This window comes from Ovis canadensis, chromosome 2, assembly GCF_042477335.2.
Source record: "Ovis canadensis isolate MfBH-ARS-UI-01 breed Bighorn chromosome 2, ARS-UI_OviCan_v2, whole genome shotgun sequence".
Classification (NCBI taxonomy): Eukaryota; Metazoa; Chordata; class Mammalia; order Artiodactyla; family Bovidae; genus Ovis; species Ovis canadensis.
This window is the reverse complement of record NC_091246.1, coordinates 155,233,955-155,256,897: the sequence shown is the minus strand read 5'-3', so window position 1 is coordinate 155,256,897 and position 22,943 is coordinate 155,233,955. Positions and strand designations below refer to the sequence as shown.

The window sequence follows — 22,943 nt, the reverse complement described above, 5'->3', positions numbered from 1 at the left end:
TGAAATTTCTCCCTATAATAATGTACTTTAGGTATTACTTATCTGTTTTAGACTTTGGGTAGGATAATTAGGTATGTTTTGCTAAAAAAAAAATTCTGTTTTAGTTGATCTGATTTGGGAAGGGGAAAAGCTGTAAATAAAACTAGAGTGCAGCAAGATTACCATTTCAGATTGGTGTCAGATTCTTTCTTTGTTTGAACTGCTTCCACAAGAGAAGGTGTTAAGTCTCCCTTTACAAGTTTTCATCTGGGAGAACTCACAAAAAATGTACGAAACCACCCCTTAGAGGATATATTTGCATTATAGATTTGCAATACTTCTCTGAATTAAGGCAGTTACTAAAAACTGTAAGACAAATGAGTAAAGATTAATTTAGCAAAAAGTTCTTCAGAAGCACATGAATTAGCTACTTGAGATTCTCATTACATGACAAAGGACTTCTTTTTTTAAAACATTTGTTAAAAACTTACTGTGATCAGTGAAAACAATAAAAAATATTTTGAAAATATAGATAATGTCTACTTTTAAGTACATATTTTATTTTTATGTGGATTATAGGATAAGGCTTAGCATGTGATCCATTTATAATGCTTCATATCCTTTTATTTTTTTGAGTGCTAAATTTAACCATGAATGTTTACACTGAGTTCAGTTACAAACATTTTTTCCTCCTCTTTTCCTCATGATAGAAAGTAAAATCTGAAAAATCCCAGAGTAAATAGAACAAAATGCAGCCATAATTTACTGTCATTAGACAACTCCTATGAACAAATTCCATTAAATACTTTATTTTGATATTTAATTATGGCAATGATCTTGAAAGAAAATCACATTCTATTCAATACTTGAGCTAATTTGACTCACATGGATGTAGCCATGCTAAAATGTTAAGGAAGCTGTATGATTACAAATATTAATTAATTTATAGGATTTTTTTGTGTGAAAACATACTGTACATCTCTAACAACATAAAGTACCGTAGTTATCTAAATAATGATCTATACCTGAGTATTTCTGACATAGAGACAGAGTATGGTGTTCACTACAGGAAGTAAAATTCCACATCCCAGTAAAAGGTGATTTTTGGAGGTTGAGCATTACAGCACAGTGGTAAGATGCCTCTTCATCAAAAATCTAAACAAAAAGGCAAATATGTATAAGCAATCATGAAACTAACAGTCTGAGGATCCCAGTAAGATAATTTTATATTTCAAATTGGATTTTTCTTCCTGTAGAAAAACCCATTAGGGAGCTGACCATGAAATCACTAAGAAAATCCTGATAAACTTTCAAAACATGGGAAAAGGGCAATTAACTTTAGAAATCACAAACCAAAATAGTAGTAATATTGATAAATACATCTTCAAAACAGATAAAGAAAACCTGTTAGAAGACAAAAGCAATTATAGTAATATTTAACACTCTGCTCTCATTCTTAACATTGCAAGTAAGCAAAAAAAGTGATGACAATTAATTTAACTTATTAGACACTTATAAACTTTTTATAATGACAAATGGTGTTCCATACAAGAGAGAACTCACCTTAAAGCTTTGATCCTATACTTGTCACTATGAAACATCCATATATAAAAGTATCTATTTAGATTTCATTTGTTGACCACAAATCAGTAACATTAGACATGAAAATTTATTCAAAGTATATTATCCCTACACTCTTCTAAATGTTTGAAACATATTACTCTTAGAAAAATAAGAAAAGTAAGCTTATCCCAAGTTGGCAACGAACAGGGAGGCCTGGCGTGCTGTGGTTCATAGGGTTGCAAAGAGTTGGACACCACTGAGTGACTGAACTGGGCCGAACTGAACTGAAGCTTATCCAAGGAGCTATAATATTTTCTTTTAAATACTACATGCATGCATACATACTAAGTTGTTTCAGCCATGTCTGACTCTTTGCGACCTGGTGGATTGTAGCCCACCAGGTTCCTGTGTCCATGGGAACCCATGTCTCTTACATCTCCTGCATTGGTAGGTGGGTTCTTTACCACTAGCACCACCTGAAAGTGAAAGCTGCTCAGTCGTGTCCAACTCTTTGCGACCCCATGGACTATACAGTCTGTGGAATTCTCCAGGCCAGAATACTGGAGTAGGTAGCCTTTCCCTCCTCCAGAGCATCTTTATAAATAAAAAACTGAGGCTTCAGAGAAGTGAACTTCCTAGGGCATACTAAATGGCTGAATGGAATTCAAATCCAGACAATCTGACTCTAGAGTTTAACCCTCAACTACTGTACCAAATCCCTGTATGATTAAAGAATGATCTTGGAACAGGATTCTAATATCACACGGTTTTGTTCCTTCAGACTTTCAGAGAAAGATAACTTCCCAGGCTGAGTCATAATCTCAAAACACAAAGGCAGAAAACTACCCAGTTCATCTTATGAAGCTGACACAATCAGAAAAAAAAATCTAACAATATGGCATTAAAAAAATTAACTCTATGAACAGAGATGAAAATATTCCCAAATAAAATTCTAACATCTAATTCAGTAGAGTAGTAAAATAATAATCCACCTTCAGTAATTAGGTTTTATTACTGAAATTAGGTTTTATTTAGGAGATAAAAATGGTTTTATCACAACATCTATCAATGGGCCACACATCCATGGGCCTAATGGGGAAAACTATATGACACAATTTTAATAGATGTTGAAAATAAATTTTATTTTATTATTTTTTTTGAAAATAAATTTTAGAAAATCTACTACTTATTCTTGAATAAAAATTTAAAATAAACTAGTTATAGAATGATATATCTTGAACAAAAAGTACACATCAAATATAAAAATGAAAGACTATAGGACAAAGATAGTCCTATTGGAGTCCAGATCAAGTGTAAGATATTATTTAATACTCCTGGTATTTACCATGGTTCTGGAAGTCTTACCACATGTAGTGAAGTGTGAACTGTTATTTGCAAATTATGATTTTCTAATTAGAAAACCCAGGAAAATCTAGTGACAAACTCGGAGAAGTAGTAAGAGTTTTTAGTAAGATGGATATCTATGAAATAAATGTACAAAAATTTCCAAACAATAGGTCTCCTACACATCAATAAGAAAATTTTAAAAAAGCTGCCATTCTTAATGGCAATAAGAAAGATAATTTCTATGAAAACATCACTGAGGAATTTAAAAGGAAGACTTGAATTAGTGGAGAGACATGTTACACCATATTCTTGAGGAAAGATTAACAAAAAGATGTCAGTTCTTCCTAAAATGTTGTCAAATTCTCACCAGATGTTTTCTATTTAATTGTTTAGAGTGGAAATTAAGTAAATAATTCTAGTTTGCCTTGAAGAATAGACATAACAGCTAAAACTTTTTAAAAGCAAATAATAAAGGATAACTAATCCTATTATATTTTTTGAAATATGGGAACATGGTAGTATTTAGAGCAGTGTGAGAGCTATACAGGAGTATGTCTCATACATAGATGCACACACACACACTTCACATATGATAAAGAAGGCATTCTATATTGATTTTAACAAATGGAAGTATATGCAACAAATGATGCTAGAAAATTGGCCAGGATTAGGGAAAAGGATTAAGTATCCATTGACAATGTATACCATATACAATGGATGTATCATGTTGTCAGAATAAAAAGGCAAGCTATAAAACAAAAAGAAGAAAATAAAGGCATATACTTAACTAACATTATAACCTTAAAAGAATAGAGGAAAAAAAAGAAACAAATAGAGTTAAACATGCAACAAAAAAAATCAAAACTTATTTCTGTAATATTTTTGGTATTTAGACTCAAAGAAAAATCCTATGAAAATATTTGCAATAAATGCAAGAAACACAGGGTTTGTACAGTTAATGTTTACACAGTCATTAAAAACAGTAAGAATTACAAGAAGACTGACAGATAAATTTTCTTTTTTTCCCTTCATTTTTCTTTCTTTCTTTTTTTTAAATTTATTTTTAATTTTACTTTATAATACTGTATTGGTTTTGCTATAAATTGACATGAATCTGCCATGGGTGTACATGAGTTCCCAATCCTGAACCCCCCTCCCATCTCTCTACCCATATCATCTCTCTGGGTCATCCCAGTGCACCAGTCCCAGGCATCCTGTATCCTGCATCAAACCTAGGCTGGTGATTCGTTTCTTACATGATAGTATACATGTTTCAATGCCATTCTCCCAAATCATCCCACCCTCTCCCTCTCCCACAGAGTCCAAAAGTCTATTCTATACATCTGTGTCTCTTTTGCTGTCTCGCATACAGGGTTATCATTACTATCTTTCTAAATTCCATATATATGTGTTAGTATTCTGTATTAGTGTTTTTCTTTCTGGCTTACTTCACTCTGTATAATCGGCTCTAGTTTCATCCACCTCATTAGAACGGATTCAAATGTATTCTTTTTAATGGCTGAGTAATAATCTATTGTGTATATGTACCACAGCTTTCTTATCCATTCATCTGCTGATGGACATCTACGTTGCTTCCATGTCCTGGCTATTATAAACAGTGCTGCGATGAGCACTGGGGTACACGTGTCTCTTTCAATTCTGGTTTCCTCGGTGTGTATACCCAGCAGTGGGATTGCTGGGTCATAAGGCAGTTCAATGTCCAGTTTTTTAAGGAATCGCCATACTGTTCTCCATAGTGGCTGTACTAGTTTGCATTCCCACCAACCTTGTAAGAGGGTTCCCTTTTCTCCACACCCTCTCCAGCATTTATTGCTTGTAGACTTTTGGATCGCAGCCATTCTGACTGGTGTGAAATGGTATCTCATTGTGGTCTTGATTTGCATTTCTCTGATAATGAGTGATGTCGAGCATCTTTTCATGTGTTTGTTAGCCATCTGTATGTCTTCTTTGGAGAAATGTCTATTTAGTTCTTTGGCCCATTTTTTGATTGGGTCGTTTATTTTTCTGGAATTGAGCTCCATAAGTTGCTTGTATATTTTTGAGATTAGTTGTTTGTCAGTTGCTTCATTTGCTATTATTTTCTCCCATTCCAAAGGCTGTCTTTTCACCTCGCTTATAGTTTCTTTTGTTGTGCAGAAGCTTTTAATTTTAGTTAGATCCCATTTGTTCATTTTTGCTTTTATTTCCAGTATTCTGGGAGGTGGATCATAGAGGATCCTGCTATGATTTATGTCAGAGAGTGTTTTGCCTATGTTCTCCTCTAGGACTTTTATAGTTTCTGGTCTTACATTTAGATCTTTAATCCATTTTGAGTTTATTTTTGTGTGTGGTGTTAGAAAGTATTCTAATTTCATTCCTTTACAAGTGGTTGACCAGTTTTCCCAGCACCACTTGTTAAAGAGATTGTCTTTTCTCCATTGTATATTCTTGCCTCCTTTGTCAAAGATAAGGTGTCCATATGTGTGTGGATTTATCTCTGGGCTTTCTATTTTGTTCCATTGATCTATATTTCTGTCTTTGTGCCAGTACCATACTGTCTTGGTGACTGTGGCTTTGTAGTAGAGCCTGAAATCAGGCAGGTTGATTCTTCCAGTTCCATTCTTCTTTCTCAAGATTGCTTTGGCTATTCGAGGTTTTTTGTATTTCCATACAAATTGTGAAATTATTTGTTCTAGCTCTGTGAAAAATACCATTGGTAGCTTGATAGGGATTGCATTGAATCTGTAGATTGCTTTGGGTCGTATACTCATTTTCACTATATTGATTCTTCCGATCCACGAACATGGTATATTTCTCCATCTATTATTGTCCTCTTTGATTTCTTTCACCAGTGTTTGATAGTTTTCTATACATAGGTCTTTAGTTTCTTTAGGTAGATATATCCCTAAGTATTTTATTCTTTTCGTTGCAATGGTGAATGGAATTGTTTCCTTAATTTCTTTTTCTACTTTCTCATTATTAGTGTATAGGAATGCAAGCGATTTCTGTGTGTTGATTTTATATACTGCAACTTTACTATATCCATTGATTAGCTCTAGTAATTTTCTGGTGGTGTCTTTAGGGTTTTCTATGTAGAGGACCATGTCATTTGCAAACAGTGAGAGTTTTAGTTCTTCTTTTCCAATTTTGATTCCTTTTATTTCTTTTTCTGCTCTGATTGCTGTTGCCAAAACTTCCGAAGAATAAAAAATTCACATTTGATGAAATTAAAATTATTACTGAATTTATATGCTTTTATTAGAAATCAGAGCAACAGAAATCTAACAAATGCTTTTACTAGAAATCAGAAAATATGGTATCACTTAAACTAACAAATTAACAAGCATTTTTAAAAGATAATGCTCCTTAGAGCACTTTAGTAGAGGCAATGTAGTAAACAAGCTAAGAATGCTACCTCTACAAGAGACTCAGATTTAAAAGCCGACTCTGCACGTATACCCTGAATGACTTCTGGCAAGTTATGTGACTCTCTGTCCCCACATTTCTAAGATAGGAGAGGCGTACTGACTGTTTCACATTTTTTGTGCAGATCAAATGAAATGATACATGTGATGCATTAGCAGAATGTATGACACAGCTGCTCAGTAAATGTTGGAAATTATTAATCTACTGGTATGAATAGCAGAGTAATCACAACATACTGCTGACAAAAAAATAAACTCCTAAACCTTTCTGGAAAGCAATTTGTTAACCAGAGTTTTGTAACTACTTATATCTTTTGATCTGGCTACCTAAATCTATCCTAAGGAGGTAACCTGAAATATATAGCAAAGATTATACACAAAGATGTTAACTGCAACTATTTAAGATTATGCAAAACTGAAAGCAATGGAAACACTCAGCATTGTATAGGTGAATGATGGCAATGTATATCAAGAAACACTGTGCAACCATCAAAATGGTTAGCAAGTATATCCTTTAATGGTATGAGAAACTATTGATACTTATATAATACTAAATGAGAAAAGTAGATACAATAGTATATAATCTTATCTAAGTCAAGAAGACAGTGTATAGAAAAGTCCTAGAAGAAAAATGCTGAAATATTCATTGTGATTCCCTCGATCAGGATTGAAATATGGTTTGAAACTCATTTAGTAGGTCATGAAATCACTTCAGGGGATCTTGATTCTTACTTGTGATAATGAAATAGAATAGGATAGAATACAGAGAATAGACTGACTATACTAGGCTAAAGCAGACTAGAATAGAAAGCAATATAAGCTCTAAGGGTAAGTATTATTACCTGAAATTTTTGTTTAAATTCAGTATTATATTTATATCTATGTGCTAAATGGTTCTTTAAATGTATTTCTTACTATGGGGCATGAATTAAAAGTTTAAAAGCTACCAGCCTAAATATAAGCAGGATGTAGGTTGATATTTTTCTTTATGTTGTTTACTCTTTTATAACTTCCAAATTTTCTATAATAACCAAGCATTATTTTGATATTTACTTTCTAATAATTACATGTTTCAGTTCCCTTTGCCATCAAAGTCAATCTTGAGCAAAGTTCCATTGCATCAGTTATATCACTAAATGTCATCTAGCATGTACTTTTAACCTCTTAATAATTTTTGTTTTCTGTGCAAAAGATGGTTTGTATCCAGCAAATAAGGAAGACAGAAGCAATGGACAGTAATATCATGATACAGGATAACTATTGTTAAAATAATGCCTTCTTCCCTTCTACAGCTTCTTTACATTTAGATCTTGGGGAAAAATGATCACCAATCACCAATTGTGTACTTTTTACTTCAGAAGACTAAATCTGACAGCTCCAAATTCCAAAATGATAAATAAAGCCTTTATATTAGCTTTTATTTGCAGCTCACTATTGATGGTTTTGGGCTTCCCTGGTGGCTCAGATGGTGAAAAATCCACCTGCAGTGTGGGAGATATGGCTTTGATCCCTGGGTCGGGAAGATCTCCTGGAGGAGGGCATGGCAGCCCACTCCAGTATTCTTGCCTGGAAATTTCCATGGACAGAGGAGCCTGGTGGGTTATAGTCCATGGGGTCGCAAAGAGTTGTACACAACTGAGTGACTAAGCACAATGAAGGTTTTACATGGTTATAAAATAAGTGCTATGGAATCTGATGCTACTATGAAAAACTAGGGCACCTACACAAAGGCTGGGGAAGCTATGTTGTTGTTCTTCTTGTGACAGCTTTCTTGATAAAACTCATAGATGGTATAATTCACCCATTTAAAGTATATACTCTATAGTTTTCAGCATATTCACAGAGTTGTGCAACCATCACCCTCAATCAATCTTAGAACACTTTCACCACCTTAGAAAGAAATCCCATATGCTTCAGCCATCACTGCCAATCCTTCTAGCCTCCTTAGTCTCTGGTAAATAGTAATTTATTTTCTATCTTTATAGATTCGCCTATTTGGATGTTTCATATAAATGGACTCATAAAATAGGCCATTGTTCTTAACCCAATAATTTGTGAAAGGCTCAGGTATTTCATAGAGCTACACACTGTACTGATTAAAAGAACAAACAAACTTACATTTGGTGGTATTCGCAGCCTCCGACCAACCAATAATGGGTGAAAGTTACTGTACGTCAGCTCTCTGTTATCCATCCATTTGTTTATCTTTTCATAAGCCGTCCAGCGCAAACCAATCCATAAAGAAGCTTCCATACCCGGAAGCAGGGATGTAATAAAATCTGTCAGAAAGATACATATTTTTTTAAAAAAGCATCTGATTTATTGAAATTAAAGGTATACTAAAAATGTCAATGAATACTTTGAGCTTATCTAACTATCAAGATAATCTTTGGTTATCACCTAACTATAAAAAGTAATTTAATAAGATTCTTTTCATATGTTAATTCCCCACATCTTGCCAACAGGAACTTGGCCCCCAGATCAGAATAAAATATGTTTACAGAAAAATTCGGCTACCTTGCTCTCTCTGGCTCAACACTGAAGGAAGGGTTCCACCATAGGTATGACAAATATCACTGGCTTCAGAAAATGTGACAGATTTGGGGTTGATCCTTAGAAAACACTACAAACAAAGAATACACACGAAGTATAAAATTTCAGACAAATGAAAGTTCATATAGGAAGTAAATGCCTTATCTTTTAGAGAGCTGCTAATTTTTTGTCTGTAAGGTACAGAAATGTGCAAAGCAGTGTCATAAGACCGCAGACCTATACTCTCAATTTAAACAACTGAAGAGCAGTCTTTGAACTATTGTTTTAAAAATTTCCAATTTACTGAGTACATCCTTGTGCTAAACACTTTGCACAGCATTATCTCATTTAATTCTCACAACAAATGGGGAAATGGAAGCACAGGGACATTAAGAAACTTTACCCATAAGTGAAATAGCCACAGCATGGTCAGCATTTAATTGCTGCTCCATTTGATTTCAAATATGTATTCTTTACCATTACCTTATATTAAAAAAACACACCACATTTTAAAAGAAATCATCCCATTGTCTCTTGGCAGGATATTTTAATTCAAAGGGGTGAAAGGGATTAAGAGATACAAACTATCAGACTAAAATAAATAATTCACAGGGATGTTATAATTTTACAATAACTTTGTATGGTATATAATCTATACAAATATCTGATCACTATATTGAATACCTGAAATTAACATACTATTTTCAGTAAACTATACTTCAATAAAACAAATAAAAACTCTACAAATTTATATCAACTATGTAAATTAATCTAGTCCTAGCACCTTGGGGGAAAAAAGATTATTTTAATTTTAAAAAGTCAAAATATACCCCTAATATTTTAAATTTACTACAGACGCTTTCAGTTGCCAGACCCATCTCTTCCTTTTTCTGTTTGATATTATAGTTATGTTACTGTGTAGTAGTATGGCCCAAATTATGTTCCTTGAAACATTCTACAAAAATTTTTTTTTCAGCCTCCTTACAGACAAGAGTGGCCAGAGAGATATAAAGTCATTGGGAGACTTCTAGAAAAGACCCCCGAACAAACACCCTGAACTTGAGCTTGGAAGCCTCAAGTTAAGGACGGTAGAGCAGAAAGACAAAGGGAAGTCTGGTTTTGAAGACCACAGAGCTTTCATACCAACCCCAGCCTGCTTATCTTCAAATTTCTTTTATCTGAGAGAATAAATGTTTTAGCATACTGTAGTAATTTCTCTTTTTAGCAGCCAGTTGCATTTCCTAAGATATATACACCAATATGAATTGTGCATCTCAAGGAGGCAAATATAGAACGTGGCACTTCCCAATCTATTTAATCATAAACCCTACTCTGGAGGCAAGATCAATGATTAATATTTTGTCAGCATATGTGTATATTCCCCAAAAGTAGTTTGGGAAATGTTGATTTAATTTGATTGATAAATGCTGCTTGGGTGTTTTCCTTAAGGAGGAAAATTTATCAGCTAGAAATTCAGTCAGTTTCCTACATACCAAAGAGATAGCCCTGACTAGTTAATGTACTATTCATTGAAAGATCAACTTCAGCAATTTAAGTGTTAGCAGCAATGGAACAGGAACACGGTATTCTAAAAGGCTGGCTGTTGCTGCTGCTGCTGCTGCTGCTGCTGCTGCTGCTGCTGCTAAGTCACTAGGAGTGACTAACTTGAGAGTAACTCCGTTTCTGAAAATGTAGAGAATCAGGTGAGATACTGAAATATGCAGAGTCTATTTTAGTGAAGTTACTTGGGATGTCATTCTGCCATGGGCCAAATAACCTTCATGAAAGCAATCATCATCTGCACAATGTAGCAATTCCCTTTTTACCTTGTTCTGAAAAGTAATCCAGTCCCCAGAGCACTGCACTTTAGCTGCAGAATCTGGACTATATTTTTCTAATGAAGATACATTGTATTTTTCACAGACAAAGGGCAACTTGGTACTACAGTCTGCAGGTTTTCGTAAATCTGAGAAGTGAAAAGCAAGATTACTGTGGTGATAATTTTCCATTCAGCACATTTTTAAAAACAATCCAGTAGTAAAGAAAGTCTTTTTAAATCAATATTTCCCAAATGGTTAAAGTATATGCTTTTTCTTCCCTAGCTATTTTTGTCTCCTATTATTATTACTCATTTCAATAGGTTGTTGCATACCAATATTGCTTATAAAAATGCACAAAATTGGTGCATTTCCTAGTGGCAGGAAACAGAGAGATAAAGGCTCTTGGGGAGGGGGATAGAGACCTAAACTATACTTTAGAACTGCTGCCTGCTCATCTATGTGAATTTGTCTATACCCTCATCAGTTAGGAAAGGGTAAGTAACTGCTTTAGCAACTGAAAGTCGCTCAGTCACATCTGACTCTTTGCGACGCCATGGACTATACAGTCCATGGAATTCTCCAGGCTAGGATACTGGAGTGGGTAGCCTGTCCCTTCACCAGGGAATCTTTCCAACCCTGGGATTGAACCCGGGTCTCCCTCATTGCAGGCGGATTCTTTTACCAGCTGAGCCACAAGGGAAGCCCACAAATATTGGAGTGGGTATCCTATCCCTTCTCCAGCAATTTTTCCCAATCCAGGAATTGAACTGGGGTCTCTTACATTGTAGGCAGATTCTTTACCAACTGAGCTATGAGGGAAGCTCAACTGCTTTAGGATAAAGGAAGTCAAAATATTCTCAGTGAAAAGCACCTTTACTTGCATTTGGAACTTGAGCTATTGTCATTAGCAATAAATCAGAACAAGATAAAGCTACCACATGTATAATCAAAAGGAAAACAAGATTAACCTAGTAATTGAACCTGAAGTTCACATATTACATAATCAACATTAAAGGATTTGGAATTAACCTTACCATTAAACCAAGTCTTGGCAGACAGGTAAAAGCATTCCTCTCCAAATAGTATAGGAAAGCGATGCCATGGGTCTCGTGAGCTGAAAGAAGACGAGAGATGTGACAGCTTGCAATGTAGCTACATGTTCCATCTTGGGCTTTACTGTAAGCAATTTTAGTTCTAAATTTAATGTTAGGCCATTATTTTATACTGCTTTTTTCTTGATGCTCATTTGCAAAAGGATTTGGTTTCTCAGTCTAGGTAGTTAAGGATTAATGCTCAAAACTAATTATAAATAACTGCTCCATTTAGTATTAAATAAAAGGGGATTTGGGACAGATTCTTTTACACGATAACTTTACAAAGGCAGCATCAAAGATGTCACATACTGTATAAAACGATGTGATATCAGCTGTTCAGTAGTTCTCACCCACCATTTCTGCTCATCACTAGATATCTGAAAAAAACAATACAAAAACAAAACAACCAAGTGAACACCCACCCTTACATGTACTAACTTTTCTAGGAGAGTTTTGATTTAAATACCCTGGCTTATCAAAATCATAAACCACTAAAATTTCTGAATATTCATTAGTTTACTAAATTACATAAACTGGGTCCTTTCACTAAAGAAAGTAATTTAGAAACTTTTTTTTATATTCACATGCCCTATTTTATATACAGAAAATATGGTCACTGTAATTGTGGACATACATTAATGGAACATATAATATTCTACTGCTACCAATTATAAATTTTCAAATATATGAATTACTTTTCCTCTAAAAAACTATTTTGCAGAGTTAGTTATGCTTAGAAATAGAATTTCAAGTTAACTACAAAGTTAAAATAACTTTTGGCGCTCATCTTATCAGTTGACATTTATAATTAATCTTGAATATTTTAAAACATTATACAGTTCTATTTAAATTTTTTCTAACATGCAGTGATGAACTTACAGGTTGTTAGGCAAACTTCACTTGAGAGTAACATTCAACTTTTGTACATTTAAAAATTTTTTAACAGAATAAATACAGTTTCCCAGGTGGCTCAGTGGTAAAGCATCTGCCTGCCAATGCAGGAGCCACAGGTTCTGGGCCCAGGTTCAGTCCTTGGGCACAGAAGATCCCCTGGAGGAGGCAATGGCAACCCACTCCAGTCTTCTTGTCTGAAGAATCCCATGGATGGAGGAAGCCGGGCCCATGGGATTGCAGAGTCAGAAACAACTGCGCACACATGCCCAACAGAATAAATATAAAAATTTAAAAATAAAATACATTCTTTTAAATTACATTTGCTATCTTGTTTTTGATGGCTCTTAGTCCTGTAAAAGATGTTAAACTAGCCAGAGAACTGTGATTACTATCACAATACAGAACAGCTTCTTCATAGCTTAAGCGGGGATCAGCAACAAACCAATATTCACTCCCTTCTATTACAACTGGAGGTCCATGAATTCCAGCACGCTCTAAAGAAGAAGAACAGCAGAGTCAGGACTGCATAAACTCAACTGCACCCTCTCAGCATGCATGAATACTCAAAACTATTTATAAATAGTAATCCATTTAGATTACTGGCTCTCTTTGCCCATGGTAGTTCTGCCTGGAAGGATTCAAGGATTTCTGAGCCAGTGAGCAGTTCTTGTACCCTCCTGTACTCGTGAAGAAGGCTAAATCCAGCCTCAGAGTCTCATCCCACACCAGCCAATCACCTTCCCTCCCTGCAGATACTTCATTGCATTTGAAGACATAATAGAGAAGAAGCTGGCACTTGGACCTGGGCTTAAATAGTTAACTAAATACACCACTGAAAAGGTAAAAGCAACTTTGGATACATTTTAGTTTTCTTCACTCACCTGGATTGTACCAGTCTGGTATTTTTAGAGTATGACCTGTATAAGAAAGCAAGTGGCTTAAGTTTAGTATTCAATTATAGACCACAGCATACTTGCAATTTTTCTGAGATTTGTTGATTTCTGGCCAAACCATCTCCTTTCATGTTATGGTCACTTCAGTCTGAATTTTGCAGGGCCTACGCTAAAGCCGTTTTTGTGGCAACCGAAAAGGCAGATTTGCTAAATATTAATACAGTATAACTAGCAGTTCTCTACCTTATATTGTGGAAGTCATAAAAGAAGACTAGATGGATAAAATATAGTTAATAATTAGGAAGGACAAATAAGTAAATGAATATATTGTATATATTACATTACATAGGAATATGCAAGATAATCATCACTGTAGGATGAGGTTGCTCAGGAACCACATCTCCATGTAATGCAATTTGAATATATTTAGGTTGGTAGAGTTTATTGTTTCCCAAATTAGCCTTTGGAAAAAATGTTCAGTGATCCAGTACTGAAACTTTTGAGGAGAGACAAAACTGGGAGGAAAATAAAATTCACTCAGCAAGGATATATGGTACCATACAAAGAATTATGGTCTTTGAAGCTGGGTGAGTCAGTGTCCAAATGCCCTGACTCTTTGCTGCTATGCTACTTGGGATCAGTTGCTTAACTCTCTGAGCCTCAACTTTCTATTTTATAAAAACAAAACTCTCCTACCTAACTCACAAAGACAGTGTGAAGATCACGTAAGATCACACTTATGGAAGCACCCCAAACAGGGCCAGGCACACAGCAGTTCCCTCAGGATGCTAGTTGCTCTTCTCTCTCTTTACATTCTGGTCATAGGCCACACTGGTTTCAAGCCAAAGACATAACTTGATGAATTTTAGAAATGATAGGGTAAAATAGCTGTTCTTCATTTTGCTATGTATCAGGGCCAACGCACGAGAAGACTCTACTCAAAGGACTGCCTACATGTCCAGCATCTGTGGTTTTTTCCTCTGACTCAGCCCTCTGTACACTGGATGATTTTCATTAACAATGCTGCAGATCAGTTAACAGTTTCTTGTTTGTAATCTCATCTGTTCATTTGTATGTTGGGAGAAAGCTATATGTTTAACCTTTACTTTCTTTACATTAGTGAGAAAAGCAAAATAAAAGGTGCCTTTTCGCACAAGACTACAAACATGTTTGTGTGTACAAAGTATCAAGAAATACAGTTCAACAAAGTTTGTTTATAGGTCATTTTCCAAAAACTTTTTTGTGAACCTTATTTTTGATGTAGTTATCTTGACTAAAAAACTACTTAAAAAGTACATATATCAATAGAATATCATTTTTAAAAATTAGGCTGTTAAATTATTTCTTTTAGAGAGGAGGGAACTAATTAGAACCAGATGGATGAGATAATAAAAAAGGCAAGCGCTAGAGAAAAGGTTGGGTGATTTGAGCTACTGAAGAGGTAAACTGCTTCAAGGAAATCAGAAAACACATTAATACAGAAGTATCTAGTTGAGCAGGTTTTGGCAGTTGTAATTACCAAGGAAATATCCACCTAGTGAATGAGACACACTGTAACTCAAATTTAGGGACTTTCAAAGGGAAGTTAACATAACATTTAAACCCTGGATCAAACCATCACTGATTGCTTCAAATGACTGAGACATCTGAAGGCTGAGAAAGGTTGAGATGGGACATTCTTCAGTTTTAAATTTTATTTCTGCATTGGACAGAGCAGGGATGCAATTATTTAAAAGATTTATTTAATTCTTTTATTACTTGATTTATGTTTTCTAAGCAAATATAAATAAAAACAAAAAATATATTAAAAAGAAAACCACAGTTTTAATAATATTTCCTGTGGTTACTGGATTGTCATTTCTAAGGTTTTCCCAGTGTAAACTCTAGGGCCTGTTTCACCACTCAAACATGAGGCAGGGGAACAGCTATCAGGAAAATAAAGAGCATACTTAACAAGCATACTTTGGAGGAAGCAAGGACACTCTCTGTGGCATGCCACATGGCAAAGAATAATAGAAGTATCATAACTAATGCTTCAAGCCAGAGACATTGTCCAAGTTAATTATATATTAGTTACTTTGCCACTTGTTTGAAAGGTGTCCAAACTGATTTTCCTCTTTCAGGTTAGTCAATGATTAGGACTAACTCAGGTATACTTTTTCCTTTAGGAAAACCCCATCAACACACACACACACACACACATACATACTTTCATTTTTATTAAGCATCCCTCAAGTCTGCCTATGTGAAAGAGACTTGCCAGATACTCTACCAGATGTTGCATCTGAAGCTTTTTTTTTTTCTTCTTTATTTGGCTGCTCCAGGCCTTAGTTGTGGCATGCAGGATCTTTAGTTTTAGCATGTGGGATTTAGTTCCCTAACCAGGGATCGAACCCAGGACCGCTGTATTGGCAGTGCAGAGTATTAGCTACTGGATCATGAGGGAAATACCTGAAGCTTCTTCAAAGGCAAGGTGGCTCCTCTTAGGAGAGAAGAACCATCTTCTAATAGGCAGTTCCATGAGATAATCTTTGGGTTCTTGGAGAACTTTTAAGAAGATATCCCTTTGTCTCAACGAGCTGTCTACATTCAGTTCAGAAATTCATTTTGGAACTTTCTGGGCATTTACCATTGTGTTAATTAATCTAATCTATCTAAAATCTGCTTAACAATAATTTGGCAGTTAAAATCTTAACATTTTCCTTAATATATCCTTGACATTTTCCTACTACAAAGTGAAGTAAAAGGATATCTATTTATTATCTTTTCTCTTTTTTGTTACCAAGGCCTCTACTATCAAGCTAACTAATATCCTGAATTTGAAGGAGATAAACTTAGTAATTTTGAGCTCATTGAAAATTGTTTTGAAACTGTAAAAAAATTTAGATTTGGGCCCTGCCCAAATTTGATTTCCTGACTTTTGCTTCATTCTTCCAAAGCTTGTCTCCATTTTACAACAAAATTATTAAAATGATTAAATGGTTCCTTTTACTTTGTCTCTTCTTTCACTTGGAATAATCTTTCATTCCAAGGCCTAATCTCCCTAAACTAGTCTTAAATGTTCTCTCCTATACAAATTCTTTCATGATAAAAGAGAAAGGTAGTACCTAATTTCCAAAAGGCAGCCTTTTACTAGGGATAGGAGAAGAGGGAGTCAGAGCATAAGATGGCTGGTTGGCCATGGACATGAACTTGGGCAAACTTCAGGAGATGGAGAGGGACAGGGAGGCCTGGCGTGCTTCAGTCCATGGGGTGGCAAAGAGTCAGACACGACTGTGTGACCAAACAACAATGACAACAGGAGTCAGGCAGAATGGAGCTTACTATATTAACTGTATAATCAAAGGCTTTCAAAACTATAATTATAGACTAAAATGCTCTCTTAGATACTCTGGATCAGCAGTCATAATATTCACATGAGAAGACTGGGAAAAGAAATAACCACTACTTACCTTTTGGAATCTGGCACACCCATTCGAGTTTTGCATCGCAAGCAAAAGGCCTTAGATTCATAAATTCTCTATCATCATAAAAATACCAGCTTCTTCGCCATGGCCTTTGAATGACCTAAAGGAGGAAGAGGATTGTAGAATATTTCCAAGTTGATGCAGCCCTTATACAACACTAAACTGTAAGTCTTATGGTCTTTAATTCTACTTTAGCTCTAGAACCTAAGATATATGTTTATGAATGAACACAGGAAAGAATGCAGTGTGTAAGCAGTAAAATTTAAACTGCATTAAGCAAGAGCTTTCAGAGGTACTAATAAAGGAAATATAGGGTCATGTTTATATCCAAAATGCAAACTACTCTTTGTTTGTTTTCTGTTTTTATTGCTATGAAATAACAGAATCTTACAACTTTAAATTTTGGAAGGACCAAGCTAGAGAAGAATATTTGGTTCAGTGATTTCTAAACACCAGGCTGTGATCATAGTGGATCTGTGAAAAGTGACATAAAAGTTGGGCATCAGGGGCCCAAGTTTGTTCTTTGGTGTTGGTTTGTGTACCTGGGGTATTGCCTTCCTCTGTGTGATCTAAGGGGCTTCCCTGGTGGCTCAGTTAGTAAAGAATCTGCCTGCAATGCAGGAGACCTGGGTTCAATCTCTGGGTAGGGAAGATCTCCTGGAGAACGGAATGGCTACCCACTCTAGTATTCTCGCCTGGAGAATTCCATGGACGGAGGAGTCCAGCAATGGCTCTCTACAATTTCCAGCCAGCAAGCAACAGGGAAAGGTAAGGGGAGGACAAGATCTGGTAGGAGCATCCACCAGGTTTTGGACTGTTTTGTCTCTTTTGAAAAAAAATTATTTATTTCTGTATTTATTTATTTTGGGACTGCGCTGGGTCTTTGCTGCTGCACACTTGCGGGCTTTCTCTAGTTGCAGTGAGCGGGGGTTATCCTTTGCTGCTGTGTGTGGGCTTCTCACTGTGGTGGCTTCTCTTAATGCAGAGCACTGGCTCTAGGCGTGCGGGCTTCCGTAGTTGCAGCACACGGGCCTCAGCAGTTGTGGCTTGAGGGCTCTGGAGCATGTAGAGCTGGGTTTCAGTAGTTGTGGCACACAGGCCTAGGTGCCTTGCAGTATGTGGAATCTTCCCAGACCAGGAATCAAACCCACACCCCCTGCACTGGCAGGTGGATTCTCAACCACTGGACCACTAAGGAAGACCTGGACTGTTTTCTCTTAAGGGCAAGATTCTAGAGGGTACTGCGGTAGGTGAGGTAAGATTCTCCTTACAGACACTGCCTTAGTTGGCCTTGTTCCTGATCAGTCTCTTCTATTTAGTTTTTTGGTAGGTTTTTCCAATCTCTTCACATATAGAGACTCAATTTATATCAAACATAGTTTATTGTATGAGTGTTCTAGAAACTTCCAAACTTCCATTGAATTTTCATTCTTTCATGTGTTAAATCAGGAATTCTATAAAAATGGCATGATACTATAGTGTTTTACTAAAAACAGTTCCTTTGAAACAGTGGTTTCCAAGGGACCTCTCAGTACTTTGTCTCAACGTTCTTGTAACATTTCTAGTCAATCATATTCTTGAATCTCTTTCTTGGGCTTATATAGCAAAGATGTTTCCTAGATGCCTCTTCCCTCTTTATCCTCTTACATTTTAAAGGAAATGGCAACCCACTCCAGTGTTCTTGCCTGGAGAATCCCAGGGACAGGGGAGCCTGGTGGGCTGCTGTCTATGGGGTCACAAAGAGTTGGACACGACTGAAGCGACTTAGCAGCAGCATCAGCAGCAGTCACCCTAAATCCACTTCTTGGACTTCTGTGCTTTCTTTGGCCACAGCGCGTGGCTTGCAAGAGCTCAGTTCCCTGACCAGGGATTGAACACAGACCATGGCAGTGAAAGCCAAGAACTCTAACCACTGGACCACAAGGGAACTCCTTTTCAATGGACATTTTTCCTTCGACTCCAGTTTCTTGATTCTAACTTACCACAGGATATTTCATACTGCAAGCTTGGATTCAAAACATCAGTTAAAGCAAAGTGTACTATTTTCTTTATAAACAAAGATCCCCTTCTGACTGTTTCTATACATGTCATAGAGCATAGCAGAGACTCAGACATCTGCATTTAAATTTCAGTTCTGTAATCATGCAAGTTACTCAGAGTTCACACTTCTTCCTCATGAGCTGGATATAGTAACAGTAACTACCTCATGTGGGTGTGTTTTAGTCGCTTAGTCATGTCCAACTCTTTGTGGCTGCATGGACTATATGGAGCTCGCTAGGCTCCTCTGTCCATGGGATTCTCCAGACAAGAATACTGGAGTGGGTAGCTATTCCCTTCTCCAGGGGATATTCCCCACCCTGGGATCAAACCCAGGTCTTCCACATTGCAGTCTCTACTGTCTGAGCCACCACGGAAGCCACCTACCCCATAGGGTTGTTTAATATCAAGTGTGATAACAGATGTGACATGACTGTGCCTGGCTCAGGAGCTCACAGATGTGAGCTGCTGCAGCATCACCACCATCACCATCGCCAGCAGCATTACTCTCCTGGAACACTTTTGTTCTTGCATAAAACTTACACTTTGTCACAGTCCCTGTAATTGCCTGTCTATTGTCTTTATCTTCTACTAGCTTATAAGTTCTCTGAAGGCACAATTATTTTATATTTTGTCATTGATGACCCCCCAGCCACCCCCACCCCCAGAGTATCACAGACTGCTTGCACATACTACCTACAGAATGAAAAACAAATGAAATCAGACTTCCCTGGTGGCCCACTGATTAAGAATCGAACATAGGTTCGATTCCTGGTCCAGGAAGATTCCACATGCTAAGGGGCAACTAAGCCCAAATGCCAAAACTACTGAGTCAGTGCTCTAGAGTCTGTGAGCCACAAATACTGAAGCCTGTGTACCTAGAGCCTGTACTCTGTAACAAGAGAAACCACCACAGCGAGAGGCCTGTGTCCAGCAACAAAGATCCAGTCTGTCAAAAATAAATATAAATAAATTTGAAAAGTTAAAAAAGAACTAATTTGTAAAAGAAACAAGGCAAAACAAAACAAACAATGAATGAAGTTTGCAAGGGAAGAGGCCTAACTGGCCTGTGTCTTCTGGTCCTATCTGTCTTTTGCATCTTGAAATCTGTCTCAAGAGGAATCTTCTCACACCCTTCTTAGGTCATGTCAAAAACCTTTAATCATGCTCTGCTGCCTACCAAAAAAATGCACAGACTCCTTAACCTGGCATCAATCTAATTTCCCACCTTTGTTTTCAACCACAGTACCAATTAAAACTTCTTGATCTGCATTCTGTTCCCCTCACTGAGAGCCACTCCCTTCCACTTCCACTTTCTTTTATGTCTTATACTCTCCTCCCTAAACAAACTCTATCCATCCTTAAAGGTCCCATTCAGCTCCCACCTCTTTTGGCTCTTTGGGGCTTCCCTAGTGGCTCAGGGGTAAAGAATCCACCTGCAATGTGGGAGACCTGGGTTTGATCCCTGGGTTGGGAAGATCCCCTGGAGAAAAGAACAGCTACCCACTCCAGTATTCTGGCCTGGAGAATTCCATGGACTGTATAGTCCATGGGGTATCAAAGAGTTGGACACAACTGAGTGACTTTCACTTCACTTCTCTTTGGAAACACCGCCATAGAAATTACTTTCTTCTGAATTTCCTTCTTCAACCCACTCCTTTGGAGCTAATTACTGCATAGTAACAAGAGTCACCTTTCTTGAATATGAATTTTATCTTCTCACATTAAGTGTAAGTTAGGTTGCTTGAGGGCTGGACCACAAGTGTACTTTTAACCTCCGACTGCACCTAATATCATGCTCCACACACAAAAGGTACTCCATGGTCTGTTGCTTGATTACATGTACTGCCAGATTTATTTTTTTTTAATATGCAGGCTTTCTAGCATTGTACTGACCTTGACAGCAGCACAGTCTCTGATATCATAATCCTGCTGAAACTCATTTGCCGTGATAATAGTAGACACCTTAAAAGACAAGAGAGGCTTGAGAATTTAAGACTGATGTATAAATATTTGCAATTTAGATGTAATTTAGGCAGCTTTAATAACTCAAGTGCGTTCATATGCCAAGGGAGGAAAACTTTTTCATTTCTTTTTTTATGTCAGGATGCTAAATCATGAAGAGGACTTATAAAATGTCATGATGTCATTGTTTCCAAACCAAGGCAGCCACAGTTTCAGAAGTGGAGGTTAATTGTGTATTAAGTTCACAGTTGGATCACAAAGAATCAGGGGCTTGCAAAATACTTCTTTTTTTGCATGTGTTGAAATGCTAGTTATTTGATTAACTCTTCTCAGATATGCTCCAATTAGAAAATGAAGTCAAGGAATTTTACATTTAGAAAGAAAACACAGTGATTTGACACAACAGCAATGTGGAGCAAATATTCAGTATTTGAGAATAATTTGTTTCTCTAAGTGTTAACTAGAGACTAACATTCCTCTCCTTAGGATAATGTAAACATTTGAGATTTAAGGACTTTTTAAGGTTCTCCCAAATTGTTCTTTCAATAAAAATTTTTTTAACATAACTCATTAATTTTAGATAATAAAAATAAAAGCTTTTCATTATGAAAAAGGAAAAAATACAAAGAAAAAGAAAAAAAATCACTTTTACTATCCCCAAATTACTGCTATATTTATATATCTATATTTTTATGCTTTGGGGCTACATATAGAGACTATACATATGGTTATTTTTTAAGTAAAAATGAAATTAGTAACATCTTTTCCCTACTTTATATATGTGAATCTATTTCCACTTCAATAAAGATACATCTAAATAGTCTTCATGGTTGTATGACTATATTAATTAACAATCAACTTACTTGTTACTGAAACAAATATTCTTTCCATATTATCCCTCACAAGAAAGATTAAACTTACTGGTGTATGATCACTCCATTGCCAGGATCCTTGTAAATCGGGGCTCCTTTTATTTAAACCTATCCAAAGCCAACGCTGGTCGCTATGTAAAAAGAAGTGTTAAGAAAAGATGAGCATAGCATTTGGCAAAAACATTTAGCATTTACATGTCTAAAATGCGTAACACAGGTAAGTTTATTCAGAAAACTTTGTCACTAACTGAGAGACACAGTTTCAAGCTATATAAAGAAGTCTTCTGAAATGAAATTGAACCGTAACTATGGCGTAGCCATCAAAAAAGTACCATTCTTTTTAAAACTAAATTTTATGTTATTTTCTTCATATGAAAGGCAAAAATTCTTCTGCTTTGAAGAACTTAAGAGTAAAAAAAAGAGTATATGATCATTTTAAAACTTTTACTGCAGAGCTTCAATATTAGATAATGTTTTCAGATGCAAAACAGCGATAGCAGGACTTCCTGGTGGTTCAGTGGTTAACACTCTGCACTTTGAAGGCAGAGTGCGTGGTTTCCATTCCTGGTCAGGAACTAAGGACCCATATGCCATGGGGTAAGGCCAAAAACAAACAAACAAAAACAACAACAGTTTTTCCTTATAGCATTTTTCTGTAACTATCAAATATCTTTTCCTTAAAGTGCAGAACAAACCACTTAGGTAACCTTTTATTAAACAAGATTTAAAAAAAATTAATTCCCAGTGCCCACTAAGTTAAAGTAAGAAAAGCATCTAAGCATCTTCTAAACACCAAACTCCATGGGTTATACTAGAACAATACAAGTAAGCAATCACTTAAGTGAATACATTTAACACTCATAACTATTATACTTTAATGTACAAATCATTGAGCTATGTGCAATGATGATACAGAAATGTACAAGACATAATATCTACCCTCAAGTGGCATATAAACTGGTCAGGGAAACAAGATGTATATGAACAGAGAAACTATAAGGCCATTTTTGAAAAAGCATCAAATGATAAAAATTGGCATATACTTTAAGTAATAC

At 36.1% G+C, this 22,943-nt stretch overlaps 1 protein-coding gene across 3 annotated transcripts in view; it reads right to left on the bottom strand.

Annotated features, from left to right (window-relative positions):
• The window catches only part of LY75 (lymphocyte antigen 75), a 119,909-nt gene that overhangs the window by 58,428 nt on the left and 38,538 nt on the right, over positions 1–22,943 (bottom strand). For all 3 annotated transcript variants that reach the window (XM_069577406.1, XM_069577404.1, XM_069577405.1), the window contains exons 14-24: positions 21,938–22,019; positions 20,948–21,016; positions 17,000–17,114; positions 13,536–13,571; positions 12,973–13,148; positions 12,070–12,137; positions 11,701–11,780; positions 10,673–10,812; positions 8,832–8,937; positions 8,433–8,593; positions 1,005–1,134 (exon numbers count right to left, since the gene is read on the bottom strand). In XM_069577406.1, coding sequence (XP_069433507.1) covers positions 1,005–1,134; positions 8,433–8,593; positions 8,832–8,937; positions 10,673–10,812; positions 11,701–11,780; positions 12,070–12,137; positions 12,973–13,148; positions 13,536–13,571; positions 17,000–17,114; positions 20,948–21,016; positions 21,938–22,019 — 1,163 coding nt within the window. The remainder of the gene's footprint in view (positions 1–1,004; positions 1,135–8,432; positions 8,594–8,831; positions 8,938–10,672; positions 10,813–11,700; positions 11,781–12,069; positions 12,138–12,972; positions 13,149–13,535; positions 13,572–16,999; positions 17,115–20,947; positions 21,017–21,937; positions 22,020–22,943) is intronic.